Source organism: Rhamphochromis longiceps, linkage group LG12 (genome assembly GCF_057381845.1).
Source record: "Rhamphochromis longiceps isolate RC_006_pf linkage group LG12, R_longiceps_female_GT1.1, whole genome shotgun sequence".
NCBI classification, from domain to species: Eukaryota; Metazoa; Chordata; class Actinopteri; order Cichliformes; family Cichlidae; genus Rhamphochromis; species Rhamphochromis longiceps.
In genome coordinates, this window is record NC_140568.1 from 1,906,105 (window position 1) to 1,933,044 (window position 26,940).

At 39.4% G+C, this 26,940-nt stretch overlaps 1 protein-coding gene and 2 long non-coding RNA genes across 3 annotated transcripts; 2 read left to right on the plus strand and 1 right to left on the minus strand.

Moving 5' to 3' along the window:
* Positions 1–4,164: 4,164 nt before the first annotated feature.
* On the plus strand, positions 4,165–5,371 carry LOC146656546 (uncharacterized). The gene is made up of 3 exons (XR_014913894.1): positions 4,165–4,389; positions 4,482–4,562; positions 5,139–5,371. It is a non-coding gene; the product is annotated as an uncharacterized LOC146656546 (long non-coding RNA).
* Positions 5,372–5,390: 19 nt separating this feature from the next.
* Positions 5,391–11,417, plus strand: LOC146656547 (uncharacterized). The gene is made up of 3 exons (XM_085425320.1): positions 5,391–6,783; positions 11,078–11,206; positions 11,359–11,417. The coding sequence occupies exons 1-3, from the start codon at positions 5,391–5,393 to the stop codon at positions 11,415–11,417; spliced, it is 1,581 nt and encodes a 526-aa protein (XP_085281446.1).
* An 8,860-nt stretch (positions 11,418–20,277) lies between these two features.
* Positions 20,278–26,924, minus strand: LOC146656548 (uncharacterized). The gene is made up of 5 exons (XR_014913895.1): positions 25,059–26,924; positions 24,094–24,294; positions 22,956–23,590; positions 22,465–22,671; positions 20,278–21,448 (listed from the first exon to the last, which is right to left on the minus strand). It is a non-coding gene; the product is annotated as an uncharacterized LOC146656548 (long non-coding RNA).
* Between the last annotated feature and the right edge of the window lie 16 nt (positions 26,925–26,940).

The window sequence follows — 26,940 nt, forward strand, 5'->3', positions numbered from 1 at the left end:
TACATGGTCCAGTTCTCTGAAACAAGGATATGCCTCTAGTATCTTCACTGCTCTGTCCTGCTCCTTTATAGCATCAGAGTTAATGAATTGTCTTCTAGACTCAAACTCCAGGTTCAGCAGTTGGGTAACAGCAGCTTTGTTCGGTTTTTTGGTCTTGTATATTTCTTGAAGTGTCTTGTAGTGTCTTGCCTGGGTTTTTTGGCTGTCAAAGAAGTCAGCTGAACCAGCTAAACACACAGAGCAGAGGTGTGTAAATCATTTATTGCCACAGTAAGGCTTTATATATCTGTTATTGGTGCAAAACAATAATACAAAAATACCAAAATATTTCTGTAAATTAGATCAACAAATTAACTAACCACCTATCTTAAAATTGTTCATTAATCCTGTGAAGTTGTCACTATTAAATGGAACACAAAGATTCCAAGATAAACAGTGAAGTAGTTGTGTTCCATTGTTAGCAGAATTTAAAAAAAAAAAAAAAAAAGGATCGTCCAAACCACATTTACACTCAGGCTGTAATAAGAGGGTGCATTATATTATACTTACATTCTTCATCACTGCCATCCTGGTGGTGCACTGGGGTGCCCATCGATCTAACTGGTGATTTATCTAGAATAATAGTTGATGCACTGGACTCCCCACTGCTGTCACTTTTTGCAACGCTTTCATTCCCATCCTTTCTTGGCTTCTTCGCAGGAGGTTTTTTGCCCTTCCTTGGACTTTTGACATTGGAGAGTCTCTTCATTAGCTTTTTAGCAACATGCTCCTAACAGGTACAAACGGTAAAAATTAAAAGATGATAAGATACATCACTCATGATTAACACAGAGTGGTATTGAGCAAATGCTACTTACCCACTCACCACACGTTTCTTTAAGCATTGGGTAGTACTCCATTAATCGCTTTGCCATGGCATCAACCTCATGTTTGCTGGGGTATCTGGAGTCTTCAGCTGCTCTTGCTATCGAAATCATGTTTGTCATGGTGTTTCTTACAAGTCGACAAAAGAGTTCCTTTGACAAAGGTTCAGCACACTCTGTCCCCAGCCGCTTCTTTTCAAAGTAGGAATGTCGAGCTTGCTCAAGTTCACTGTCTGTGAAGACTATGTACTCTGGGTTGGACATAGTCACAAACTTAGAAGTGCTGGGTTCCTCTCTGGAGAAGTCACCATCTCCAGTAGTTGTTAGCATTTTTTCAGCAGCAGTCTTGTTCTAAAATACAGTGTACATGGGGCTAATTTCACATAAAATTGCACAAGAACTTTAGGTCTCTACACATGAAAGAAAGTACAACAAAATATCAGTAAAGTGTTGAACAATAAAAAATATGTATATTTAATAAATGTGTGGGCCACTTGATTTAAATCAAAACTAAAGAAGATTCTACTGTCTATCTGTTAAGTGAGTATTGGTGGAATTACTTGAAACTGCATAAAACAAGCTGGTGTGTTCTCAGTTTTGTCACACAGCGATAGGACAGAACTTACTTCTTCACATTTGTGCACTGCAAGCCATAGAGCCCGACGCCTGAGGAAATGTTCAGGACCAGGAAACAGATCTTTGATGTCATCTCGTGAAAGTGATGAGAGCAGGTCTTCTCCAACATTTGCTTCTGCAATAGGAGTTTCCAATTATCACTACATTGCATCATCCTCATGTGCAAGCCAGCTGACAGCTTTGCTTGGGTAACAAACAGGATGCACAAGAAACATAATTTAATATTTACCATTTAAAAACAATACTCTATTCCATTATATTCCCTCCTGACTGCTCCACAGGTTCTAAATTACCTTCCTCCCATTGACTGGAAAAAGTATTATATTTGTGATTCGCTTGCACCTTTCGTCCACACGTAAACAGCGTTTTCAGTCACTGAAAAAGGAGATTTCTAAAAACGCTTGCCAGGGTGGATATTTTCGAAAACTCCTTTTTTGCATTTAGGTGTGGACGAGAAAAACGGAGAAAACGCAGCGTCAAAGGTGTGGGCCTTGTGCGCCACGTTATTGTTTCGGTGAAATGAATTTCTACAATACTGTTACTGTTAATTGTACTCTCTGCAGTGTTTAAATACTTACATATACACAGTTACTGTCCCTCCAGACTGGGTTCTGCTTCTATGCCCCATCTTTCTTTACTATTTCCCACCGAGGCTTCTAGACTTCTGATTGGCCAACATTTCTACACGGTTAGGAATATATCGCCACCTGTTGCTTTGGCATGTTCCTAGCAGCGTTTTCCTTCATTTCTGCGTTTCCGTGTGGACGGGATTATTTTTTAAATGAAAACGGAAAATCTCCGTTTTCAGAAATACCCATGTATGTAGTGTAATAGCACTAGCATATTTAAATATGCTAATGCAACTAAGCTAACCGCACAAGCTAAGCTAACAACCGGGTATAGCCTGCCATGCTAGCGACTTACCATGCAACATAGCAGAACACAAAACATAGAAAAAACAAAACAGTCACATACCTTTCAGGGTGGCAATTGTTATTTCGTCCAGTTTCTCCATAGCATGCCTTAATTTCTTCACACTGTACCACTGTATCCCGGACCCAAAAATATTACTAATCCTGCAATCCAAATTTGAGGCGCGAAGCTAGAGGCGCGAAGCTGGACTGTACCAACTCAGGAGTATGGGGTTGTGTACAGAAATGGTTTAGTTCGCTGTTTTATATCTATAAAATTCTATATATTTAAAGATTTAACTATTTAGTTAGATTATATTAAGTAAATACTGACATGTCGGTACTATTACTTAGTACAGCTGTTATAAGGCACCGAATTAGGATAGCCATTCCTACCCCTTAATGGAATAATCCTGGTCATCTTGGCTTTATGGGAGAAACGGTTCACAGACCAGTGAAACAAAATGATTTGGCGCTGTGTTATCTGCTTCGTTTTTGTGGGTCTGACCCTCAAATCCTTACTGAGTCATATTAATTCTGCACATAGCCATAGTCCAGATTTCCGTGTAGTTTGTGGCATAGATGGATGTGTCAAAGAATATCGTGTTTACAATTCATTTTGGTATCACATTCGTCGAACACACTCCGACCACCTTGGCAATGGACGATGCAGCGGATCGACTAGGACACAAAAATCTGTAAGGTGAGACTGACTATATACTTTGATATCTTTGAAAATAATCATATAAAGTATTCATGTTAGATTCCTACTTGTGTTTACAGCTTAACAGTAGATATGTTAATGCTAATTCCTTATGATCCACATCAATGCTATTTCTAAACAATTTTTCTGAGTGCTTAATTTCTCCTAATAGAGAAAACACCATTTTTATTTATTTTTTTTTTACTTTTGTTTTAAATAAATCAATGGGCATGGTCCAGAGTCTCCTTGGTTGTTTGTGTTTATTAATATTCATTGTTTCAGTTAGTTTCCTGGTTATTTGTTAATTATTTCCTGTGTTTAGGTGTTCTCCGTGCCTCCCTTGTCTTGAGTCAAGTGTCCCTGGTTTGATGTTCATGTTTATTCCTGTTTTACTTTGATAGTCCCATGCCCTGCATCAGTGTATTCTGTTGCCCTTCCCCCTGGTCTCTTCTCATCTGATTAGTGTCAGCTGTGTTTCGTACCTGTCTGCCAATTCCTCGTTTCCCTGTGTGTGTGTATATTTAGTGTGTGCTTCCCTCTGTTCTTTGTCGGATCGTCTGCATTTTCTCCTCTGTGTCATCTGTGTTCCCTCCCTCAGGTTTTCATGTCTCATGCTCCTTGCTCCAGGTTGTAAGGTTTTTGCAACATTTTCAATGTTTCCTGTGTTCTTTAGTTTAGCTTTCCAGGTTTAGGTTTTTGAGGATTTTTAAAGCTTTTAAACTACAGTTAAGCTACCAAATATCAATCAGCAATAAATTAGTAACAATTTATTAAACTCAGTCTGAAAACATACATATTTTGGAGTAAATTATCAAATGCAGAATAGAATTATTTAGAAATGATCAGTGTAGCTTGTAATTAATATCTTTAACTAGTCAATTAATCAATTAATCTCAATTGCAGTTCTAGGAGGGAACCCTCATCAGCGGAGAACAGAAGTCTGAGTAACATGTGGGCCTACAGGACTGATCCAGTGGTCGAAAACCAGCCAACAAGCCAGCCAACAATGGATGCAGCTGTAGACACCAGATTGAACTCAGGAGAAGATGCAGTGATTGATCAAAACACAATACAGCATGATCCAGACAGTGTGTGCCCCGAACATTTTGGTACTTTTGACAATAATAAGACATTGTACTCTGGCTTCGATGATGGTGCCCATATCTCGCAAAGGCCCCTTGTTCCATCCCAGACCAACAATGATACCTCGACTCCAAACATTTCAGCAGCTTGTCCAAGCGGGTTCGCAGATGGAGTAGCATCATCCCAATCTATGGTGAGTCTATCACTACTGAACAATAACAACTTCTTTTGATAAAACATTTTACCAGTTTATAACATTCCTATATTTATTTCTCTTTTCTGAAGGATGACTCCTGCCACGATGTTCTTACCAGACAAGCAACAGCTCTTGTATTGACTGCAAGAGAGAAACATCGTCTTTCACAGGTTTGTGCTCATACAAAATTAGAATGATTATTTTAACATGTGGCTCTATTTTTTTTCATCATTTATTATTAACAATTTCCCTAAACTGTAACAGCCTTTAATTCATTCTGATTATCCTAATAGTAACTATGCAAAACCGAGCATCACTTGTATGTGCCTCCAACTTTCCAACAAATGACTATGACTGCCTTAGGTAAACTAAGGCAGTCATAGTCTCCAGCCATCCATCCATTTGCCTCCGCCTATCCTTTTCAGGGTTGCTCCCATCACAAGCCTTCCTCTGCCACCTAACTCTTAGTCTCAGTTTAAAAAGGAAAATTGTAATCTTAATTAAACTAAAAATTTGAGTTTTGCAAGAAATCCGAGAAGGAATTTAAAAAAATTTTTTTTTTTTCTTCAGTTTCAGTGAGGGAAAAAATCTATAAGAAACAGTCAAATAATTCTATGCAGTTTTTTTGGTTGCAGAGCTACGTACGTTATTAGTCCTTACATTATAAGTTGTCTATTCGCTAAAAATAAATCTCTTTTAATAGCAAACAACTAAGATGTCGTTTGTCCTTTCTGTCTGTTTTTCAGAGTGGTGTGAATGATGTCGTTGCAGCATTACAACAGTATCAGGCATCGTTGGTCAATAATCTGAGAAGTCAGGTACAAAAGGTTTTCCAGCAGCATCATGGAAGTGGACTTGAAAAAGATGTTTTGGCAGTCTTCGACCAGATTGAGGATCCATTTGCCTCTGTTTCAACAACATACAGGCAGGATGATGTGATAAAGAGAAATTTCAATTTTGTGGAGTCCGAGGAGGTTTGTGTTGGGTATACTGCTGTCATGGGAAAAAAAGGGAAAAAAAGATTCCTCACTACTGTGCCCAAATGTTTTCATTATGTTCCGCTTGTCAGAAGTTTGGAGCAGTTATTGTCCCATCCAAGAGTTTTGGCATTGATAGATGAGCAGAAAAATTTGAGAAATGAGTATTTATATGATATCATAGATGGAGAACTCATGAAGTCTCACCGTTTATTTTCTGCACACCCCTCTGCCTTACAGATTATCCTTTACTCAGATGAAATTGAAATTTGTAACCCACTTGGGTCTCATGCCTCCAAAAATAAGTTGGTAATGTTCTATTATACTTTGGGAAACATTAATCCTAAATATCGATCAAAACTACCTGCCATTCGTCTACTTGCCATTGCAAAAAAGAGTGCGCTTTCTGAATGTGGTGTAGATGGAATCTTGCAAAGGCTGCATGAGGACTTAGTGAAGCTATATAATGGAGTTAAAATTCAAACTGGAAATGGTGAACGTGAAATATTTGGAGCATTAGTTTCATTATGTGGAGACACTTTGGCGCAACATGAGCTTTGCGGGTTTAAAGAGGGTGTTGGGTTTGCTCATAGTAAATGCAGGCAGTGTGAATGTTCATTTGAGGACATGCAAATTTATTTTGATGAGGATAACTTTGAGGAACGGACATTTGAACGACATGTCCGGCAATGTAGCGAAATTGAGAAGGCCAACACAGAGTATCTAAGAAGCAGCTTAAAAACAACATATGGAATAAACAGAAGAAGCAAACTTATTAATTTCCCAGCATTCAACTTGATCCAACAAACACCCCAAGACATGATGCATGTAATTTTTGAAGGGATTGCTCCATTAGAAATAAAGTGTGTGTTGAAACACTTAGTTCTCATGGGAGAGCTAGACTTAGATCTCTTCAATGCTGCAGTGACTGGTTTCCCATACTCTCCAGTTGATATTAGAGATAAACCAAGTGTTATTACCTACAGTACATTAGCTTCCAGTGACAATAAGTTGAAGCAGTCCTCGGGGCAAATGATTGTTCTTCTGAAAATTTTGCCATTTCTGATTGATGCAGCCAAAGGTACTGAACACTACGCATTCATTCTTGAACTCATTGAGATAGTTCAGATTTTACTTGCTCCTGTCATCAGTCTGCAGACTATTAACAAGTTGAAAATCCTCATTGAACAGCACTTGAAGCACATGAAAGCCCTATTCCCATATAACAACATCACACCAAAACAACATTATTTGATTCATACACCAAGCCAAATTAAACGTTTGGGACCAATGGTCCGTCATATGTGCATGAGATTTGAATCGAAACATTGCTTTTTCAAACAATGGGCGTCAAAAATAAATTTTAAAAATGTTTGCAAATCTTTAATAAAGCATAATCAAATGTATGAATGTTGTCAGAATGTGGATAGTTTTGATCACCCCATTTTTTCCAATGAATGCACATTAGGACCAACCTCAGAAGTAAGCATAATGTCATACTTAAAAGAAAAAATGAGGGCCTTCCTTGGAAATGATGAAGTAAACCATGCAGTGACTGTTAAATGGCTTAATCTAAATGGTAACAAATACATAAGGGATAGGTCATTAATTGTTTGTGCTGTTGGTTCTAGTGGTTTACCTATATTTGGGCTTGTGAAAAATATCTATGTGATCAATTCATCATTGTACTGTTTTGAATTCCAGCAGCACAATACCATTTGTTATGACAAAGATTACATGTCATATAAGATAGAGATTCCAAACATGGCACAAGCAACGGAGCTGATATCCGCTGATAATCTTATGGATTTCACTCCATATTACAGTTTCACACACAAAGATATGACATATGCAGTCATGAAATATTACCTGTGTGATGTAATTGGACTACACATGAGTTCAACAGATGTTTTATAAAAGGCACACTGCTTTACATGCATGAACTGTATTATCAGGTTATTGTTTTGGACAGTTTTGTTGTTGAGTTTTCTATCAAATCTGACAGTTGAATGCGATTGTAGCATTGCCACAGTGAAGATATGTGTACTGATACTTGTCTGATGCTGATCTATTAATCTGTTTGACATGGCCTAAAGTGAATGAGTTATGCCGTTTCTGTTTTTCAAATGGGCCTGTATTTCATGTTTATCATGTGCTTTTAGTTCCAGCTTTTGTGCATGTTTTGTCAAACTTGACAGCAGTTTTATTACACTTTAGTGTCAATAAATACATTTCTTAAACTGAGCAGCTGTTTAAGTGGCCTTACTCTTGAAATGAGAAAAATAATCTTGTTTTTATTAGGGAATTTCAACCAAACGGTTTTCATACCTTGTAACTGGTAAATAAAGCTCAAGATGAGCTGAAATATCCTTTTAAGGAAAAGTTAGACATATTTTCCTAGAATAAGATTTATTTTCTTGTGCAAAACTTGCTTGTTAAGAATATATTTTCTTTTTAGACAAAAAATAAGAAAAAATGTCCATAAACAAGGGTTTTTTTACTTTCTTGAAAATCGTTTTTTGCAGTGTATGTTTGACGTTTGTTTATATCTAATCTTCCTCTCAAACATTTAAACAGCAGCGAGTCTGCAGCTGAGGGAATACAAACTCAAACTGTCCGAACAGGTTTGCTCGTTTCTTGGATTCATTTGGTGATTTATTAAATGTATAACTGTTATTCTAATCTGCTGCTGAGTCTCTTACACTTTTCTTTATGCTGTATATTTTCACGTCTTTGGAATAGTTGGCAGTTAGATAGTCAGCTGGGAAACTTTGTGTTAACTCATGGAGCTGAGGATATCATGGATATGCTGACCTCGCTCCGTGGTGTACAGGGCCGTTTACCCTCATGATTAATATTCACAATAAAAATATTAGCCGAACATCATGAAGTCTGTATGTGTTTCATAGTGTCGAACAACCTTTGTACAGTTAAAGCCAGCAGTTACTACATGACGGAAACACCAACGTTATCTCTTTTATGCGTTTATACACAGGTCACGCTGATTACTGAACAAAAACCCAAAGATCAGATGTTAAACAGATTTATTTGCTCTCTCGCCTCCTTAAACATGTTTTTAATGTTAGTTATAATTCAGAATTGGCGACTGAAACACGTAGGACACATAAGAACATCAGGAAATAAAACATCGATAAATATAACCTCAGTAAAAGAAGTCAGCGGGGGTTACTACAGCTGTGTACCGGGGCCTGCGCTTTGTCGGTGGGATTGCTTGCGAGGCGAGCGGGTCTATCCCACGCTTTGCCGTGAGACTGGGCAGACATCTCCGAAATCATCGAAGCACTTTTGCAAAGAGGCTGTATCTTGACAAACCGACCAGACACATGAAGATTAAACCACTACATTCTCGGCTAAAAAATATTAAAACGGTATTTGGTGACACACACACAGGGTTTTTCAAAGCTCAGTTCTGTTAGCTTCCACATGCCGGTTGTTGTGTGCTAGAAACAATGGCCACCAGGCCAAAGCAATGGTTTTGACTCGATCAGCGTTAACCCCGCCCCCTGAGTTTGATGGGTGAGGCTGACAGATAAAATTATTTCAAGATGAGAGCCAGGCGCCGGGACTGCCAAAATGAAATAAATAAATATATCATTAAATAATTAATTAAATGTGTCAATAATTAATTAATTACATGTGTCATAACTATTTATTTAATTAATTAATTCCAATTTTAATTAATTATTGCCACATTTAATTAATTATTTAATGGTGTATTTAATTAATTCATTATGGCAGTCCTGGCGTTCCATAGGGTTCCCACTTACATGTAGAAAATTGAATATCCCACAGCACCTAGGCCAGGGATCTTTAACCTGCTGTAAAGCCAAATGTGGCTCTCTGGCACCTCCACTGTGGCTCTTATAAGAGCAAGTAAGTTATGTTTTATTATAAAGACAACAAGAAAGGGTTCTGTTAGCAGTTTTTGTTTTTTATGAAATATATGCATTCACAGAAAGTACAAGGCTTTTAAGAGTGATTTAATGTTTCTTAGCTTCAAAACTATTTGCTGTAAATTTCAGGTTGGTTTCCCATCTTTCCTAATTTTAAATTTTTATGGAAATGACTCACTTAGCTGGCTTCATTTTAACAAATACTTTTTCCAGATGTAAAGGTTAGGTGATTCATTTTGTTCTAAAATCTAAAGATAAACATTTTTATTTACATTTCAATAGCTTTCATGTTACAACAACTCATTTTGTAGATATTTATAAGCTTTCTTTTTTAGCCTCGAGGAGATGACCTGATGCAAGTTATTGAAGGCTTCAGACAGCGATGGGGGTTGAGTCACTTTCCCATCACTGCTCCTGGGGACAATCACTGTGATTAATTCAACTGCAAAGGTTGGCACTCTGTCATCCTTCAGGGCATCATCGACCATCAGTTCTGGTAAGCATACTATGATCTACTCATTATGAAAAACTGAAAGGAAAAAAACATACATTTTAATGCCTCAAACGTTTATACAGAGCTGTGTAGAGTAGCCAAAACTCTAGTATTGTAGCTCCACAATACCATTTCTACATAGAAGCAAAAAGTAGTAGTTGCAAGTAACTGTTTGAACAGTACTGTGATGATCTTTTTGTGTTGTTTTCCTTCAGTTTCTCTGCTTTCAGGAATCTGTTTCCCTGTGCATTTAAACTCACTTTACTTGTATTGTTTTTTTATGGAACATATTTTTTAAATGATTACCATTAAATCAATGAGTGACCCTTTATAAATATTTCATAAGTAATCAAGTGTTGCTTAATGTAGTGGTGAACAGTTACTTTTTCACTAATACTATAATAGTAACAAAAATATGTTGCAGTAAAACTCTTAAAAACTTTTTGAAAAAGTTTCCATAATGAAATGTACCCACCTCACCATCAGCTTTCATATATTTTATTAGAACATATTGCATTTTCTTGCACCCATACCCAGACCAAACAGTATCGTTTGACTGATGGCCCAATTTTGCTTTAAGTTATAAAGTAAAGTTATTGTGTTATTTACATTTGGCCTAATAATGATGGTAAATGGCCTGTATTTATATAGCGCTTTACTAGTCCCTAAGGACCCCAAAGCGCTTTACACATCCAATCATCCACCCATTCACACACTGGTGATGGCGGCCACAGCCACCCTGACAGAGGCGAGGCTGCCGGACACTGGCGCCACCGGGCCCTCTGACCACCACCAGTAGGCAACAGGTCAAGTGTCTCGCCCAAGGACACAATGATTGAGACTGTCGGAGCCGGGGCTCGAACCAGCAACCTTCCGATTGCAAGGCGAACTCCCAACTATTGAGCCACGATCGCCCCAATGATCCTTATTGCTGTTTTAGAGAGGAGTGGTGCTTCAAAGGATAGTTATAGATTTCTGTCAGAATCTGCAGATTACACAGTACAAATAAAATGTTGACGTTTCTCCAACGTTGTCTTCCCAACAGTTTCACTGACATCTACACTGTTTGGCCAGGAAGCGTTCGCGATGCCAGGGTTCTCAAGAATTGTGAGATATACACAATGGCAGAGAGAGGGGAGCTATTTCCACCAGTCAGTATCTTTGAACACAGTGAATTGTAATTAAAATTATTTTACCATTCTTCCTTGTTCATGTGTGTCACCTTGTAGTCACATTATCTTAGGTTACAGAAGAAATCATGGGTGTTGAAGTTCCAGTCATGCTGCTCGGTGACCCTGCAGATCCCCTGCGAAGCTGGCGGCTGAAGGGATACGCAGATACAGGAACCCTAACTGAAGAACAACAATACTTCAACGAGCGACACAGCAGAGCCAGGATGACAGTGGAGTGTGCATTTGGCCGACTTGAGGGTCGGTGGAGGTACCTTGGGAAACATCTTGATGTGGACAGCCACACTGTTCCCACAATAATAAGTGCATGCTACACACTCCACAGTTTGTGTGAAAAACACGATGAAGCCTACAATGAAACTGATATAGCTGTTCTGCATGATTCTATCTAGAGGTACCGAAGGAGGCATCTTACCAGATGTTCAGCCAATGGGAATCAGAGAGGTGCTGACCCAGTTTTTTCATAGTCAACGTCAAGGCACAAAAGCCGTGGTTTCACCTCATGGTCAATAAAGCTGATCTTGAACGTTAAGTGGTGCATTCACAAAATGTCAAATAAAGTATTCAAAGTTATTTTTGTATGAAAAAATAACTTTTTTCATAAAAAGTTATTTTGTTATGAAACACACATCAAACTTTTTATTTATTAAGACCCGAACTCTTCCGTGGCATGCATTTTAAATTTCTCCTTGATCTTTGGGTATATTGGGACCCGATGAATGTAGAAACAAAGAATTACCAGATTTTTTTTTTTACCTGACTTTTTGAGATCCATATATGAGGATATTCGTTTAAAATTTTGATAGAACAGTGGCAGTATAACGTCCTCTTAAGTGGATATCAGGCTCCTGTAGAGCAAAATTAAGTATTTTGGTCTAGACAACCCAAAATGTGATGTCCACATATGTGGACGCCAGGTCCTAGGAGGTTAAAGTAGTTTAAGCCTGTTCATCTGGGGGAGGGTAGGGTGACTTTATAGGCCTGGTTAAAGGATGCACGCTGAGCCTGATCTCGAGGGTTTGGTCGTTCTGGTCTAAAGGGCTGACTCGGATTGTGAGATGGTGGAAGGGCATTACCAAAAGGAAGAGGTTGAACTAAATCTTGTTGGAAAGACAGAGACTGATTGGACATATCAAATGGTGGAGACTGAGATAAAGCCATGGGGTATGGAGGGGAATGAATGAGCGAAGATTGTGTTGGGCAGTAAAGATGTGGAGCTTGTACTGCCTGCTGGTAGAAAGGTGGTTGTTGGCATGTGATAAGCTGGGTCAACATGGAGGGAACTTTAAGATCGTGCTCATGCTGAGTTGCTTGCATCTTCAACAGAAGCTCCGACTCATCATTCTTCAAGGCGTTTGTAATCGTGTCCGCAAATATTTCCAAAGTTGACTCCATCTTTGACTTTCTCTTCCTGCTCTTGGCAGATGTATGTGTAAAGAGAATAGTTGTTTGTGTTATTTCAACAAAAGGATAATTTTTATGTTCAAGGATAGAGGGAATTTTCATATGCAGTTCTTGTACACACCTTGGAGAAATAAGAACATCACCAAAATAGTATAGGTCAGAAATTAAGAGTGTAGTGTATTTGATCATTTGGGTCAGCTCACGGTTTTTATTTGAAAAACATTGCACAATCTACAGTATGTCTTACATTACAATCTCTCCCTTCTCTCTCATTGACAAAATGAGTTGTATTAATTAGAAGATACGTGTGTGCTTTATCCATGCTTAGGAATCCAGAGTAAAATTGAACTCTTAGGGATACATTATTTTGCCTTGTGAGGTCTCGACATGACACTTTACTTGAAAAATGTTTTTTCTAATAGGATAATGAAAAGTTTGCAACAACAATTTTCTATTTAATATATGTATGCATTCTTTTTTATGCATTCTTTATCTGCACTGACTGCAGATGAACTTTCCTTTGAGGCAGAATCAAATGTCAGCAACACAGGAGTACCATCACCCAGTGTACAGGCACCTTTTGAAAATACAAATATACAATCATACAACCTATTAAAATGCTATGTACATGGTTACAGCTGATGTAGTTCAGCCTTCATTTATAATTTCGCTATTGCTGACATATAGAATGTTCTCAATTTTTGTTCAGTAATTTATTCAGTTATGTTATGTGTTTAGACATGGGTTATACAGAACGTTTAATGTAACGTTACTTGCACCCACAATTTTATTCTCCACACATGACTACAACAAAGTACAAGTTAGCATACCTTTTTCACTGTTGAGGCTGAAAGCTGGACTAGCGATAACCCCTGGACTTTCAGGCTGTTCTTCGGCTGTTTCAATGGAGCTATCGATCAGCTCTATTGGCTGACAAATGGGTTTGTCGCCCAAAACACAGTCAAGCTCATCATGAAACGGCAGGTGACTCGACCACGTCCGCTTTGTTTGTTTATATCTTTAGCTTCTTTAAACTTGGCTCTGAGGCTCTTCACTTTCCTCTGACACTGTAGCCACGTTCACCTGTGTCCAACCATTTCTTTGGCAATGCACTCAAACACAGCCCGGTTACAATACCACGCTTCAAGTTTAGCTTGAATAGAATTGTCTCCCCATATGCTAATCCAGACCTTCCCAAAGTGTGGGGCCCGCCCCCTAGGGGGGGGGGCGCAGATCCATTGCAGGGCGCGGTATGAAAAGGGGGGGGAAAAAAACCAAACGCTTGGACACTGCTAGCACGGGGGCCACAGAAACGCAAAGCAGGAGATGAAGCATCGCTGAATATGTTTCCAAACCAACTTCATTCTAAGCCAAAGACTAGAAAATATGCTGAAGCAAATCTTCTCTTTGGTTTCACCTGCACAAGTGCTGAGGTAGGTCTCCCTGCAGGATTGGTTTTCGCTGGGCTCTTCAAATCCCGGACAAACAGGATCCCACAGCTGTTTGTTTTTCAACCCATTTTGCACAGAGAGGCATTTTTTGAAAAATGTATTGATAGCATTGTTGAACATTATTACACAGGAAAAAAACAACACGTAAAATAATCACAGCGTGACGCCTCTGCCTTTGTAAATGGAGGGACAGTAACTGCGTGTAAAACCTGCAGACAGTCAGATTAACAGCATTTCGTCTCTATCTCCATTCTGCAGTTCATCTCATGTAAACAATAACGTGGCCACAGCGTGATGTGAATAAAGGCGCATACCTTTGACGTTGTGTGACGAACTCTGTATTCCTCGTCCACACGTAAACGCAAAAAAGGAGTTTTAAAAAAATCTCAGTTTTCGGTGATTTGAAACACCGTTTACGTGGACGAAACAGCTGTGTTTTCAAAAATACTCGTGTAGGTGCGGACGCAGTGTAAGAGAGTTTGGAGATTATTTTATTACTACCTGCAGATTACTTGTATTTGCTTAATTGTTTACTAAATGTTTGAGGTGTGAAATAAACCGCAATGGAGCAAAATATGGGTGCGTGTGGTTGGAGGATGTGTTTGTGCGCACGTGCACGCGCCGGAGGGGGGAACATTTTTCTTGCAAAACAAGGGGGGGCCTAGCAAAAAAAAAAATTGGGAACCACTGTGCTAATCAAGTCCAAAACCTCAGTTTCTGTCCATTGACTCGCTCCGTCTACAGTTTCCGCCATGCTTTCTCGTTTGTCTTCTCCGGCGCTGATAATTGGCGTCTGTCTTGTGTCAGTGACGTAAAAGACGGATTCAATGCGGCATGACCGTTCAAACAGCAGTCGCTTTCTAAAACATCAAAAACATGCTCCATAAAGCACCCTCCAATAGCCAAACCCATCTGTTCTCTGATTGGATAGTTAAATTTGTGATTGACATGACATTGGCCAATCAGATGAAAGGAAGAAAAACGGGGTCAAAATTCGTACTTGTAGCTTGATACTTGAGTGCAGAGTTTCACACATATTTTTTGGCTAAGTCCACACACAAAATCTTTTTACACATACAAATCCTGATTTACAAATACAAAATATTTATGACCACAATTTGAGCCCATAAATATTTCCCAGCGACAGCAGAAGTGAACAGCTGGATGAGAAATCCATTCAGCATTAAAGCCTCTGACATACCCGAGGATTTCTCAGTTGTTGAGCAGGAGAGCTTTACAGAACTATCTTGTGATGAGACACTGAAGTCTGCTTTCAGAAATCAGACATTGTTTGAACTTTTGGATGCAGCTGCGCAGCAAATACCCAGCACTTTCAGACAAGGCTGTGCACGTTCTCCTCCCATTTGCGACCACATATTTTTTTTGAGAAGGGCTTCTCTTCACTCTCCTTCATAAAGACAAAATATAGAAACAGATTTGATGCTGAATCCAACTTGATGCTGAAGCTGACCTCAATCGACGCAGACATCACAGAACGCCATGCACATCCCTCTCATTAGGTATGAAGACCAAGTAACAACAAAATTTTAATGTTTTGATTGTTTCCATGTAGCTGTTTGTCACGGTCTGCAGAGACAGGCCGTGTGGTGGTGTGTGTAATGGACCCAGGTGCGTACACAAGTGAGTAGACGGGAGTGAACTTAACAGAAAGCGAGCCTTTATTATGGCTGAAGACAAAGTGTACAAACAAAGCAGGGATAGCGTGACTAAACTAGACTATAACTAAACTGGGAAAACTAGTACTGTGACAAACTAAGAAAACTCGGTCATGGAGGTGAGAACACAGACGACGCGACACAGACTGTATGAAACACAGAGACTAAATACACATGAGGGATGATCAGGGGAAGAGGCCACACATGGGAGCACAGCTGACACACATGAACCTAAAGACAGGACAGGAGAAGTGAAACTGAATACACTGACATTGAATACAGACTTTCAAAGTAAAACAGGAAACATGGAGATTAGACATGACAAGAACTAAACATAACCACGCAGACATGACGCATGAACCGGGGAGACTTAGTACAGGGGGAGATGACATAAACAACTAAGGAACAAAACTAAACTGCAATCTAGAAATTAACTAGGTGAACTAAGCTAGGTGCAAATGAATACAGAAGATACATGGAACTCAAATACTGGGTCGCTTGACCCAGGACCATGACACTGTTGTTATTATATCCCTTTTGCTGTCAATGTTTTCATGCAGTACACTTGTTAACAATCTTGCTAAGTGTTTCAGTGCAGTACATCTGTCACATCCTGAATGTGTAAATGCAGTGCACTTCATATTGTCACTTGATGGGTGTTTCAGTCAAGTACAGTTGCGGCTTTTTATGACAGTTAAAATAAATAACATTCTTATAAGAAATAAAATTGTCTCGTGTAAACTGTATATGTTGTTAAATAGGTCTATACTATTGTATTTTAATGTCGGTCATAATGGTGGTACTTCAAAAGCCATATATTTTCTGAGGTGATACTCATTGTAAAGAGTTTGAGAACCGCTGCCCTAATATAATAGGCTGATGAAGGTTTCCACTTTTTAATAATCCCACCTTCACCCCAAAAGATTCATCTGCATGGAGCCATTCGGTACATGGAGAGAGGTAGGAAGTCCTCTTCCCTTTTTTGGGTGGAACAGCCAGGCCCCTCCAGTTCTCAACTGCATCTTCATCAGCCAGAGGAATGTTTGTGGCAGCATCAGATCCCACAGACGGGTGAGCATCCATTTTCATTTTGTCTTCTGCACTGCGAGTCGTCATGGAGCCAGAATTGGCATCTGTGACTTATAGTGATTGTTGCCTCATCTTTGATCTTTTGCAGAACAAATCCGCATATTTCCTTCGATGAAGGAAAGATGATGAGCAATAAAGGGATTGACACAAACAGGCAAGTTTTCGTGTTTGAACTCAGCTTCAACAGTGGCTGAACTTGCTGTGATGCTGGTGCTTTGGAAGAGAGGGACCATTATTCATGTCCAGAGTGGCAAGTAACTTGCGAGTCTTATTATATGAGGAATAATCTCAGGGAGAAAGTGAATATTATCTCTATCCTCGTTTGCTGCAGCAGGTGACCTGCTCTCCTCACATATTTCTGTTACCCAGTGTCGTAGGTCAGTCTGGATCTCATCAACTGAATCCAATCTCTCACTTTCCTCTGTCTGTTCATCTGGAATGATGATGGAGTCTTGAGGAATTTGGGCTTTCAGGTATTTCTTGCAGCTTTCTGAAGGAAGGGCGGCTCCTTCATCACGTTCTGCCTCACTGAGGGCCACAACAGTGATAGCACGTAGGAGCTGTTTTGCATCGTCCAAGTATTGTGACTGAAGAAGCTTTGCTAATGACCTGACAAAGAAATCTTTAACACGATGTGTTTTCTTCTTCAGGCAGTCCCACTGGCATATCATCTTGATGCAGTGCACAACATCAACCCTGATAAAACAAGGGGGGACTTTGGCAGACTGGGTTCCAAGAAGGACATGAAAGCATTCATTAAGGTAGGACTTCAGATCAGGATGAGCAGGGAAATCCTTGACCAGAGCTCCCAGAGTAAAGTCACTCCCAGCTTCCTTTGGCACAGGTGCACCTGCACGAATCCATTCTGTCAACCAGTTTGTGATGGCATTAACATCCTGTTTCTCTGACAGCATTTGCACCACTGAGACACTGAGGCAATTGTTTTCTGTCAGAATGCCTTGATAAAGGAAGATATGGCCATTTGGTGTCAGCGGTTTTCTCACAACTTGCATCAAACACACAGTTGGGGGAGATTTTTTTGACAATGTCTTGTAAACATGCATCTGAGTTTGACTCCAGTAATGACAGAAAACCTGTCCAGCCCAATATCTCGGATGCTACCACTGTGAGGAACACTATATTTTAATAATTGCAGAGATGCAATGGGGTCCGAGTCTCTTGTTTGGTTTTTCGCAGAGTGGCCAAATTTGGAAAGTGGCTTGGCTCAGGATCTCCAACATCCATCAAATCTGCTGCCTGCGCTGACCTCCATACAGCTGGTTCCATTCTGCCCTCACACAACTCTTTAGCGATTTGTTCACACAGGTTTTCAGACATGAACCGCTTGGAGTGGCAAGTGTGCAAGGAGAGATCTGTATTTCTCATGAAACACTGGAGTTCAATTGAACTGTTAATTGCCGTCTGTCTGTCACATGACATTTCTTACTGGCCATGACACTCCTTACAGCACAAGAGTAGACCACTTTGGTCCATTATCGAGCAGTCTGGGATGTTGACCTTTGAATGACCTATAAAATAAAGTGTAATATCTCAAAAGTCAAAGCAGCACAAACAATAATTTTACCTGCACAAATCTGCACAAACGAAGTACTAACTGCTCTGCCTACTTGCCTTTACTTTTCAAGTGGGTGGGTACCTGTGTCGATTATTGGTATAGGTGTGAATCCAACTTGGTCTTTTTTGTTGTGACCTAAAACCATATCAGAAATAAATAAATGCCACTTCACCTTAAAAGCATTTTTTAATTGTGTATTTTTTTCACAACTGTTTTTTTCCCAGTTAAACAGATATTAGTATGGTGACTTCAAAGAGACTTGACTGCAGAATAATGTGCATCTTCAACAAACTGGTTTGGTGAATCACGTTTTTTCTGAATTCTTAGTCAAAATCCTTGCTGTGTTTGGGCTTACATAGGCCTGCTGCAAGGACCTAAACGCAGGACTCGGAACATGGAGGAATGAACTGAAAGAGGCAGCTTTACTGTGCTGAAAAACTCAGATGACAAAATGCAGGGAACAGAACATATAAACTGGGAAATAGGGAACTAACATGAAAACTTGAGACCTACGAAATTAAAGACTAAAAAAAACTAACAAATTATACTTTAACCAGGAGCACGGAGGAATTACACACCTGTGTGAGGGTACGATGCAACAACAACTGTCTGGGAGAACTGAAAGAGCCGGTTCTCTAAAAAGAGCCGGAAATCCCATCACTACGCGATAAGGATCCGGCTCGTGTCGTTCACGTCAAAGATCCGGCTCTAAGAGCCATTTCGTTCGCGACCGACACATCACTACTGGGAAGACAGGACTAAAATTCACAAGGGAGAAATCAGGGAGTGGGAGACACAGCTAGAAGTAATCAGGCAGACGGGGAACAGAAGCTGAACACAAAACACCACTATCAAAATAAAACAGGAAGCACATGACAGGGACAGAGACACGGACTCGACACCGAGCAAGGTACCAAACCTAAGAACTAGAACTCAGAAAATACTGAGCTAGGAATACTTGAGAGAGAAACCAAAACTAAAAGACTAGCAACGACACATCATGAAATCTAGGATAAATAACACAAAACAGATAAAGACCTTGAACTTAAATTTGCCAATGAATTGGTATCAGAGCCTCTCACCCTAGCCTAGCAACTAAGTTAAATGATTTCTTCCAAAGTACCATTAATGAAACTGCACAATTGTTTTATAATTCACGTCACTCTCAACAAAATACCGGGGGAATACCGACCCCAAAATGGATGTCTCTTCTCAAGACTCAAAGTTCAATATTCAAAAAAATTACAGAAAATGAAATAGAAAGTATATCTCAAAATTAAAAAGTTCTAAAGCAAGGGATGAGTTTGTTTGTGATACCAGTTTTTTTAAGCATTGTAAATCTTGTATTTTGGTCCCTATCTTTTCAAAGATAGCGGAAAAGTGGGTTGTGAATTCTATCAATGAGCATCTTAATGATTCCAACCCGGTTTGCACCCTATGCAATTCAGATTTCACACTCTTCATTCAACTGAAACGACTGTCTGCTTTTGTTCAGATGGTGAAGTCTTATTTAGACAAGAGCCGTTATGTTGCGGCTGTTTCTGTTGATTTTAAGCATGCGTTTGAGTTCTTATCTAGACTGTCAACATTTAACTTTAGTAATCACACTGTTAAATGGATACAGTCTTATTTATTAGATAGAAAACAATGCGTGCAAATAAAGAATAGTAAGTCACCCCATCTTCACTGTACGAAAGGTGTACCTCAGGGTTCAATTCTAGGCCCCCTGTTATTTTCACTCTATGTAAATGACTTGCCCAATGTGTGCAAAAATGTGGACGCGATCGTGTATGCTAATGATACGGTAATTTTTCCACAAGCCAAAACTGCTAATTTTGCAGCCCATCAGCTTTCATTGGAATTACGCGATTTACAAAAATGGCTGAATGACTCATGCCTGTGCCGTAATTTTTTAAAAACGTATCATTGTGTTTTAGTAAACCTAAAACAACCGTGGCTGCATAAAAGTTTGATTGGGTGCACAAGAACTAATTAATGTTGAGGAATTTAAGTATTTTTTGAGTGCTACTAGACTTGAAATTATCCTTTAAAAAAAACGTTAAAAAGTAGCAAACTGTAAATGTTAATATACGGAACTTTAGACATATTCGCACTTCATTAACAGACACAGCAGCGATTACATTACTCTATGATACTGGCTCATACTCCATACTGTATTACAAGTTGGTCTTATACGAGTCTTGCTTCTATTGGGCCAATTTAAGTATGCTACAAAAGAGCATTGAAAATATTAGACAAGAAACCTTTGTCATACTACCATTGTCAAATTTTAGATAAATACAAGTTTTTAAATTTTATCAATTTCAGATTATTTAAATGTGCCTGTCTGATCTACAAGGTTATACATGGTGGGGCGCCTCCACCAATGAGTGATCTTATTAATCTAAAGTCTAGCAGTGTTGCCGGGTCTCGACTGACTCGAGCCACTGTGAGAGGTGATTATGAATTGGCATTTAGACGGACCACCTTTTCACAGAATGCTCTGTCATATCAGAGAGTGAGCTTCTGGAATAGTCTTCCACTGTCAGTGAGGGAAAGGACAAGCCTCCCTATTTTTAGGAGTAATTTAAAAGGGTGGCTGTGATCATGTTTAATTAATCATGGTTATATATTGCACGTGAAATAGAGTTATAGCATTACAAAAAGGGACACAGTTATTAGTGTAATGGGTCAGTGCAATATCAGGACAGGACTTATGTGCAATATAACTGGTGTGTTTCCATTATTGTTTTCTATATTGGCCTATGTTGTCCACTCTTGTTGTCATTGTTTGTTCTAATATAATGTGATCACTGTTTTTGTCCTTGTCTCTATATACATGGTCTGTAAATGATATCTGTATGTTTTTATACAGAGGGTCTGCTGATGGAAATGAGCCAAAAGCTGTTGTTATGGTCTGGGTGAAGCACCTGTGTTCCTGGTGTCTTCACCCCTGGGCGGGGCCCCTTCGTTTCCACCGACTAGCTGCACCTGTGAGCAATGAGGCTGCAGAGATATAAGACCAGCAATCCACCATTGCCAGATTGTCCGTGAATCTGCATTAGTGAAGGTTATTGCAGTAGTTGAATGTTGCCATTGTTTTAGTGGAATTAATTCTTTGCTCACAGTCAAGCCTCCAGATGACAGGTTGCCTTTACCTCACTGTGTTTGACCGCTGGATTACTTGCAGCTCCACTAGATATGCTCACCTGCCCAGCACATGGACCGTGCACTAAGATCTCTCTTTGTTTCCCGCAGACCGTCTCCCCCTCTGTTTCGCCTCTGCCTGTAGAGAGTAAGGCTATGTACATGAGTATGTTTGAAAATGGAGATTTTCAGGGTGTTTTGTTTTAACTCCCGTCCACACGTGAAGTTTTGAAAAAAAAATATCTCCGTCCACATGAAAACACTAAAATGAAAGACTAAACAGAGTTTTGTGCCCTCACAACCTGAAGTGCTTCTGAAAAGTTTTTGTTTTTCTGAAAAGGGATAATTTTGGGTTACTTTTCATGTTCCAGTGCTTCAAATGTTAATGACCAAAGAGAGTATTTTGGTTCATCTACACTGACAACCTAGGAATGAACAAAATACATACAGCATACATAAATGTAATTAAAAAAAAAAAATTTTTTTAAGTGAATTTATTCAAAACCGACATCGGGATTTGGGTTGTGAGAGCGTCTGTGTTGAATGTAGAAGTCACGTAAGAAGTTCACTCTGACGCTGTAATCTGTAATCTAAACGAGAGGAGATGAAGGCATGGACAAGCATCTCCAGTTCACCTTTGGATACAATAGTCCTGAGTTTGGCAATGTTTCTTAGATGAAAAAAGCAGGAGCGGGTCACAGACTTGATATGAGCATAAAACCACAGTGATTGATCAAAAATTATCCCAAGATTCCACTGATTTTATCTTGGAAAAATCCTAGAAAGTCATTGCAGTGCTTATCTGAAAAGACAGGTGTGCACGGAGTTGCGGGGGAGACTATGTTATTTACTGTGTCGAAGAGAACCTTAGGATTTCTTTTTCCTACTGCGAGTAGTTCAGAGAAATAAGTGGCTCTCACATCTTTCACCATGTTTTTGAAGGTAGATAATAGTGGAGCTTATGAACTTCAAGTTTTGTGGCTTTCCACAGGCGCTTAGTTTTACGGCAAATTCACCTAAAGCTGTGAATAGCTTCTGTGAACCAGGGCAGGGATTTAGTAGTGCTGCCGTTTGTTCATGTTGGACTAAAAGATTATATATGAAAGGAGTGCAACCAATCAAAACTCTCACTTTTGGGATTCGGGGCACACATACCTTGTTATTCAGACACTGGGAGAGCCATCTTTCTAGAAGCTCCTCTGGTCCTGATGACTCCTGCTCTTCCTGGTCAGATCCTTGATTGTCTTTGTCCTGCATAGATTCTCTGTCCTCTCTCCTTTTCACTTTCTTTGCTGCATATGTTGAAAATGCATTCGTTGTCAGTGCTCAGCTCTGGAGGGTGTCCTCTGCAGGGTCCTTAAGCTGTGCAAAGCAATATTGCTCATTATTAATAAATGTAAGTGTACAGATAAATGTATAACATAAACAGGTCTGACTTTAGCTTGTTTAAATAACCTTGGTAAACCCTTTTGGCTGTGATGGCATCACAGCACATAAATGTTGCCACTGTGTCGTTAAGTTTTACGTCCCAACTGTTGCTTGGCCGGGAAGAATAATTAATGTTTTAAAAAGAAACCAGATGAATAAATTCCATGACACTTCAACCCTACTTCATAGTATGTCTAAAAAATTAAAGGTTTTCTTACATAAGTGCTACTGGAGAAATATAGCATGTTGAATGTGGGTGCAGTCCCCATATTCATCTTCTCCCAGGCTGCCTTGAAATTTCTGGTAGCTTATGATGAACACCTCCATTGGAACTGTGGGGAAAAAGTAGATGCCTCCGAACTGCCTTCAATATTTTCTCTAATAGCTGTAACGCTGCAACCAGGCGTGCTCGTTCCTATAGAGGGACCGCTGCTTGCCCATGGTACTTTTGAGTCTTGTGCTGTTCAACCTAATAAATCAAAAGACATGTTCATTCTCTCTGATCAGCTGACTAAACAATGTATATGCCTCTTAGGTAACTATAACTCTTATAGTTTTCGTACTTACGGATGATGTGGGCACCATGCTTAGTTTTTTTTTCTACCGTTTCAACCCCCTCTGATTCACTGATAACACAGCCCCCCCATTCCAAGGGCTTTCCCTCTATAAAATACCACTGTGCAATACTTCATTTTCTCTCTATCTCATTGTACATCTAAATATTCTATTCCTCAGTACTCATGTTGATGGCCACACCCTTTCGGTGGCCAGTTATGGAAATGATGTATCCACCCAACCGTCCAAAAAAACAATTTTACTTTTGATCCGATCTGGGGTTGCTTCTCGAGTTTATCTGTAGAAGCAGAAATAGAACATTGTATGCATTAGTATGTCATGCTAATACATATAGTGCATTTACATGTGCAGTTCTTTTGTGCAGATTATAGAGGGACTTTATAAGCACCATTTCTCAAGGACCACAAGAGCACCACAAAGCACCAAACACATTTTCCAGAATAACCATACACACAAACCCAGTTTTCAGTTCCAAGTCCCTGTAATGTGTCATGAGACCTGGGGTTAAAGTCCCACCCCCTGGTCGCCTCTACATCACAGCTAAGAGAAGTTCAAAGGTCTTAAAATCAAACAAATGTGATAAAAAAATATTCAAAGTGATAAAACAGAGCTTTTCTCTATTTCCACTAATGCAAACGTGCTAATCATTTCAAAGAAGAAGTTAAATAAAATAAAAAAAGGTAATTAACAGAGTTAATTACAGTACATTAACATTAACAGTAATCCTAGTGGATATAACACTCTCCTTTATGCTGTTTCGCAGATAAACCTGTTTCTTACCAAATCTTTTATGTTCTGAACTGTTCTTCCTGCCAACACTGGTTCCTCTGCCAGTTTCCAATGACTGCATTCATTTCTGGTGGCCAGTTTCCCTTTGTTTATGTGGTCATTAAAATGCTTCATCACTGCAGCAACCTCAGCCTTGGACCACCTTTTTTATGGGAGCTCTTCTTGAATCACGGGCTTGAGAAGCATTTTTATCTGGAAGAAGCAGAAAATTGTTGGAATATCCAGCAACTGATCTCCTCAGTTTTAAACATTTGTTGATTGTTGTTAAAAGAAGGGATGCTACCCTCTCCCAACTTCTGAGGTGTGTTGCTACCATCAATATCAAAATGAGCTAATGTTCGCTTTAAATATTACATTGTCTCATTTTAGACATTTGATACATTTTCAGTGTTCTAGTGTGTAAAAAGATAAGTTGAATACAAGTTTTGTGATGCATGCTCAATCATTAAGCCAAGTTCGTCCCAAAAGGTTGATTCTGTTCGTCTGGATGCAGCGTTTCATGACGTTCCTCCCACTGAAAACAATATGTCCAGATGAACAGAATCAACCTTTTGAGATTTACTTACCTTAATGATTGAGCATGCATCCTCTGAGCACCATAGTATGTCTTGAAATAGTCAGGGGACACCCTGCCCTAAAAATGTTTGTCCGCTGTCCTTAACCTTGAGCTTCTGAAAATAATGGACTACATTTAATGGCTACAATGTGGTGATTCTGTTAAACCCCTTGAATTAAAGCTGAAAGTCTACACTTTTAATCACATATGGATTGATTAATTTTAAAATCCATTGTGGTGGTGTAGGTGGTGTACAGAGACAGAAATACAATAAAATTACAAAGAACGTGTCCATCAGCTTAGGGAACCAACTGTACCTCATTTTATTGATTCTGTCTTATTCTATTTTAAATTTATATTTTAAAACACATAAGGGTACTTAGACCTAAACTTCCCTTACCTTCAGAGGGAGCGGCAGTTTCATTGCTGTAGGCATCCATAGTAGCACTTCATTTGCTGGTTACACATTTTGATTAAGTTTTAATATTCGCAACAAACACATTTTATCCACTGAAACCAAAATAGTCATAACTTACCACAATCTCCAGTGTCTTGGACCTGCTCTGCGTTTGTGGACTCAGCGACTGCATGCACAGGCTCACGTGTACCACATGCCGACGTTGCGAGTTCTGTACCATCATTGTACACGGACAATTCTGTTAATTGTCCGTGTTTTAAGGTTTTAATTCTGTTGATTAAGGATAATGATCAACTCCTGCCTAGCCCTAATATTTGCTCCTTTCAATACAAACCTTGAATTTCAATCTCATCCAGCGATTTTCCCTGGATCATGGAAAGTCTTTTCTCCATTGATAAAAGAAGTTTGGAAATCTTGGCCAGCTGTGCTGTGTTGCTTGGATTATCGTTATGAAATTTAATGTACTTCTAAGATGGAAGGGGTTTTTTTTTGTCTTGTTTTACTCTTTTGCTTCGAGCACTATGTAAATGGTAAGATCTTTATTCTGTATTCATTCAGAGACTTGAATGCTAATGAAAAAGAAAAAGCTGTGGCTTCGTTCTCCAAGTAACAAAAGGCATTTGCTGCAGATTTTTGAAAGTAGTGAGGGAGAATCTGAACATCTTCTGTGAAGGGCAATGTTTATACTTTGTCTCACTCGATGTGTTCAAGGCACAGCGAGACAATTTGAGGCTTACAACTTCTTGAACGTGTCAATGGACTTGATTAGGGCTTAATCCTCTGCTCGACAATGGATAATGTCAGAGATTTTGTGTAGTGTATGTCCCAGTTTTTGTGCGAGGCTTGTGAATGACAGTGTCTCTTCAACGAAACCTGAAGCTTTCTTTACCGCTTGCACAACTCTCTGGAAGTTAGCAGACATTATGGCTTTCTCCATGTTATGCACTAAGTTCTGCACGCAGACACAACAAATATCCCACTTCACTAAGCTTCTGTCGAATATATTCTTACTTTGTGGTAGGGCTGAACGATATATCGCATTTGCGATAATATCGCGACATGATCAAGTGCAATTTTCTAACCGCAAAGGCTGCGATTATACTCTGGACATGTCCAAATTCATGGGCTGCATCCTCCTGAGGCCGCATTTGTAGACCGATTACGTCACAGCGACGCGCCGAAGGCTGTCCAAATTACTACCATATCCCAGAATTCATAGCGCGGCCCAGCCAAACTCCAGTTTCCAGCAATGGCGGCCGCTACTAAGTTTTAAAATTACTCATACTAATCTTTCTGGGTCACAAAATAAACTTTTAACATATTTTCAGGCGAGAAAGTAGCTGTGTAAACATCAAATATCTGCTCGGTTTATCAAGATATCCCATATTTGCAAAAGTGCTTCGACGTTTTCAGAGGCGTCTGCTACCCACCAGCTCGACAGCTAGCCGGGAGCTCGAGGGTTACTGATGCGGCCGAGAACGGCACAACTCCCGGCACATCATTTTCAGATCACCGCGGAGTTTCGCTGCTCGGGTTAAACGTAATATATAAGTCACTTAGACAACCTACAAATGTTATTGTTGGGCTTTTTTCAGTGTTTTGTTTGTTCGTGAGTAAATCGGTTTGGCTGAGATTAAAGTTATTAGATTAGATAAAATAAAACTTTATTAATCCCCCGGGTGGGTTCCTCCTTGGTTTTCACACAGCTGACTAAACGTCAAACAGAAAACTTATTAAACAGAAGTATGAGACAGTCGAGAATTTACACCAGTGTCTGGTTATATTTTAGATAGCAAGGAGCAGACGGCCGAGTTTATTAAACTCCACCGAGACAGCGGTGACGCTAATCAGAACTAGCCTTCTG

Excerpts from the sequence above, each read along its gene's own strand:
- LOC146656547 (XM_085425320.1), top strand. The coding sequence starts at position 5,391 with ATGGGAAAAAAAGGGAAAAAAAGATTCCTCACTACTGTGCCCAAATGT. Across the intron at positions 6,784-11,077 it reads TAATCAAATGTATGAATGTT|ATCCCCTGCGAAGCTGGCGG; the intron begins GTCAGAATGTGG and ends GTGACCCTGCAG. Across the intron at positions 11,207-11,358 it reads TGCATTTGGCCGACTTGAGG|AGGTACCGAAGGAGGCATCT; the intron begins GTCGGTGGAGGT and ends GATTCTATCTAG.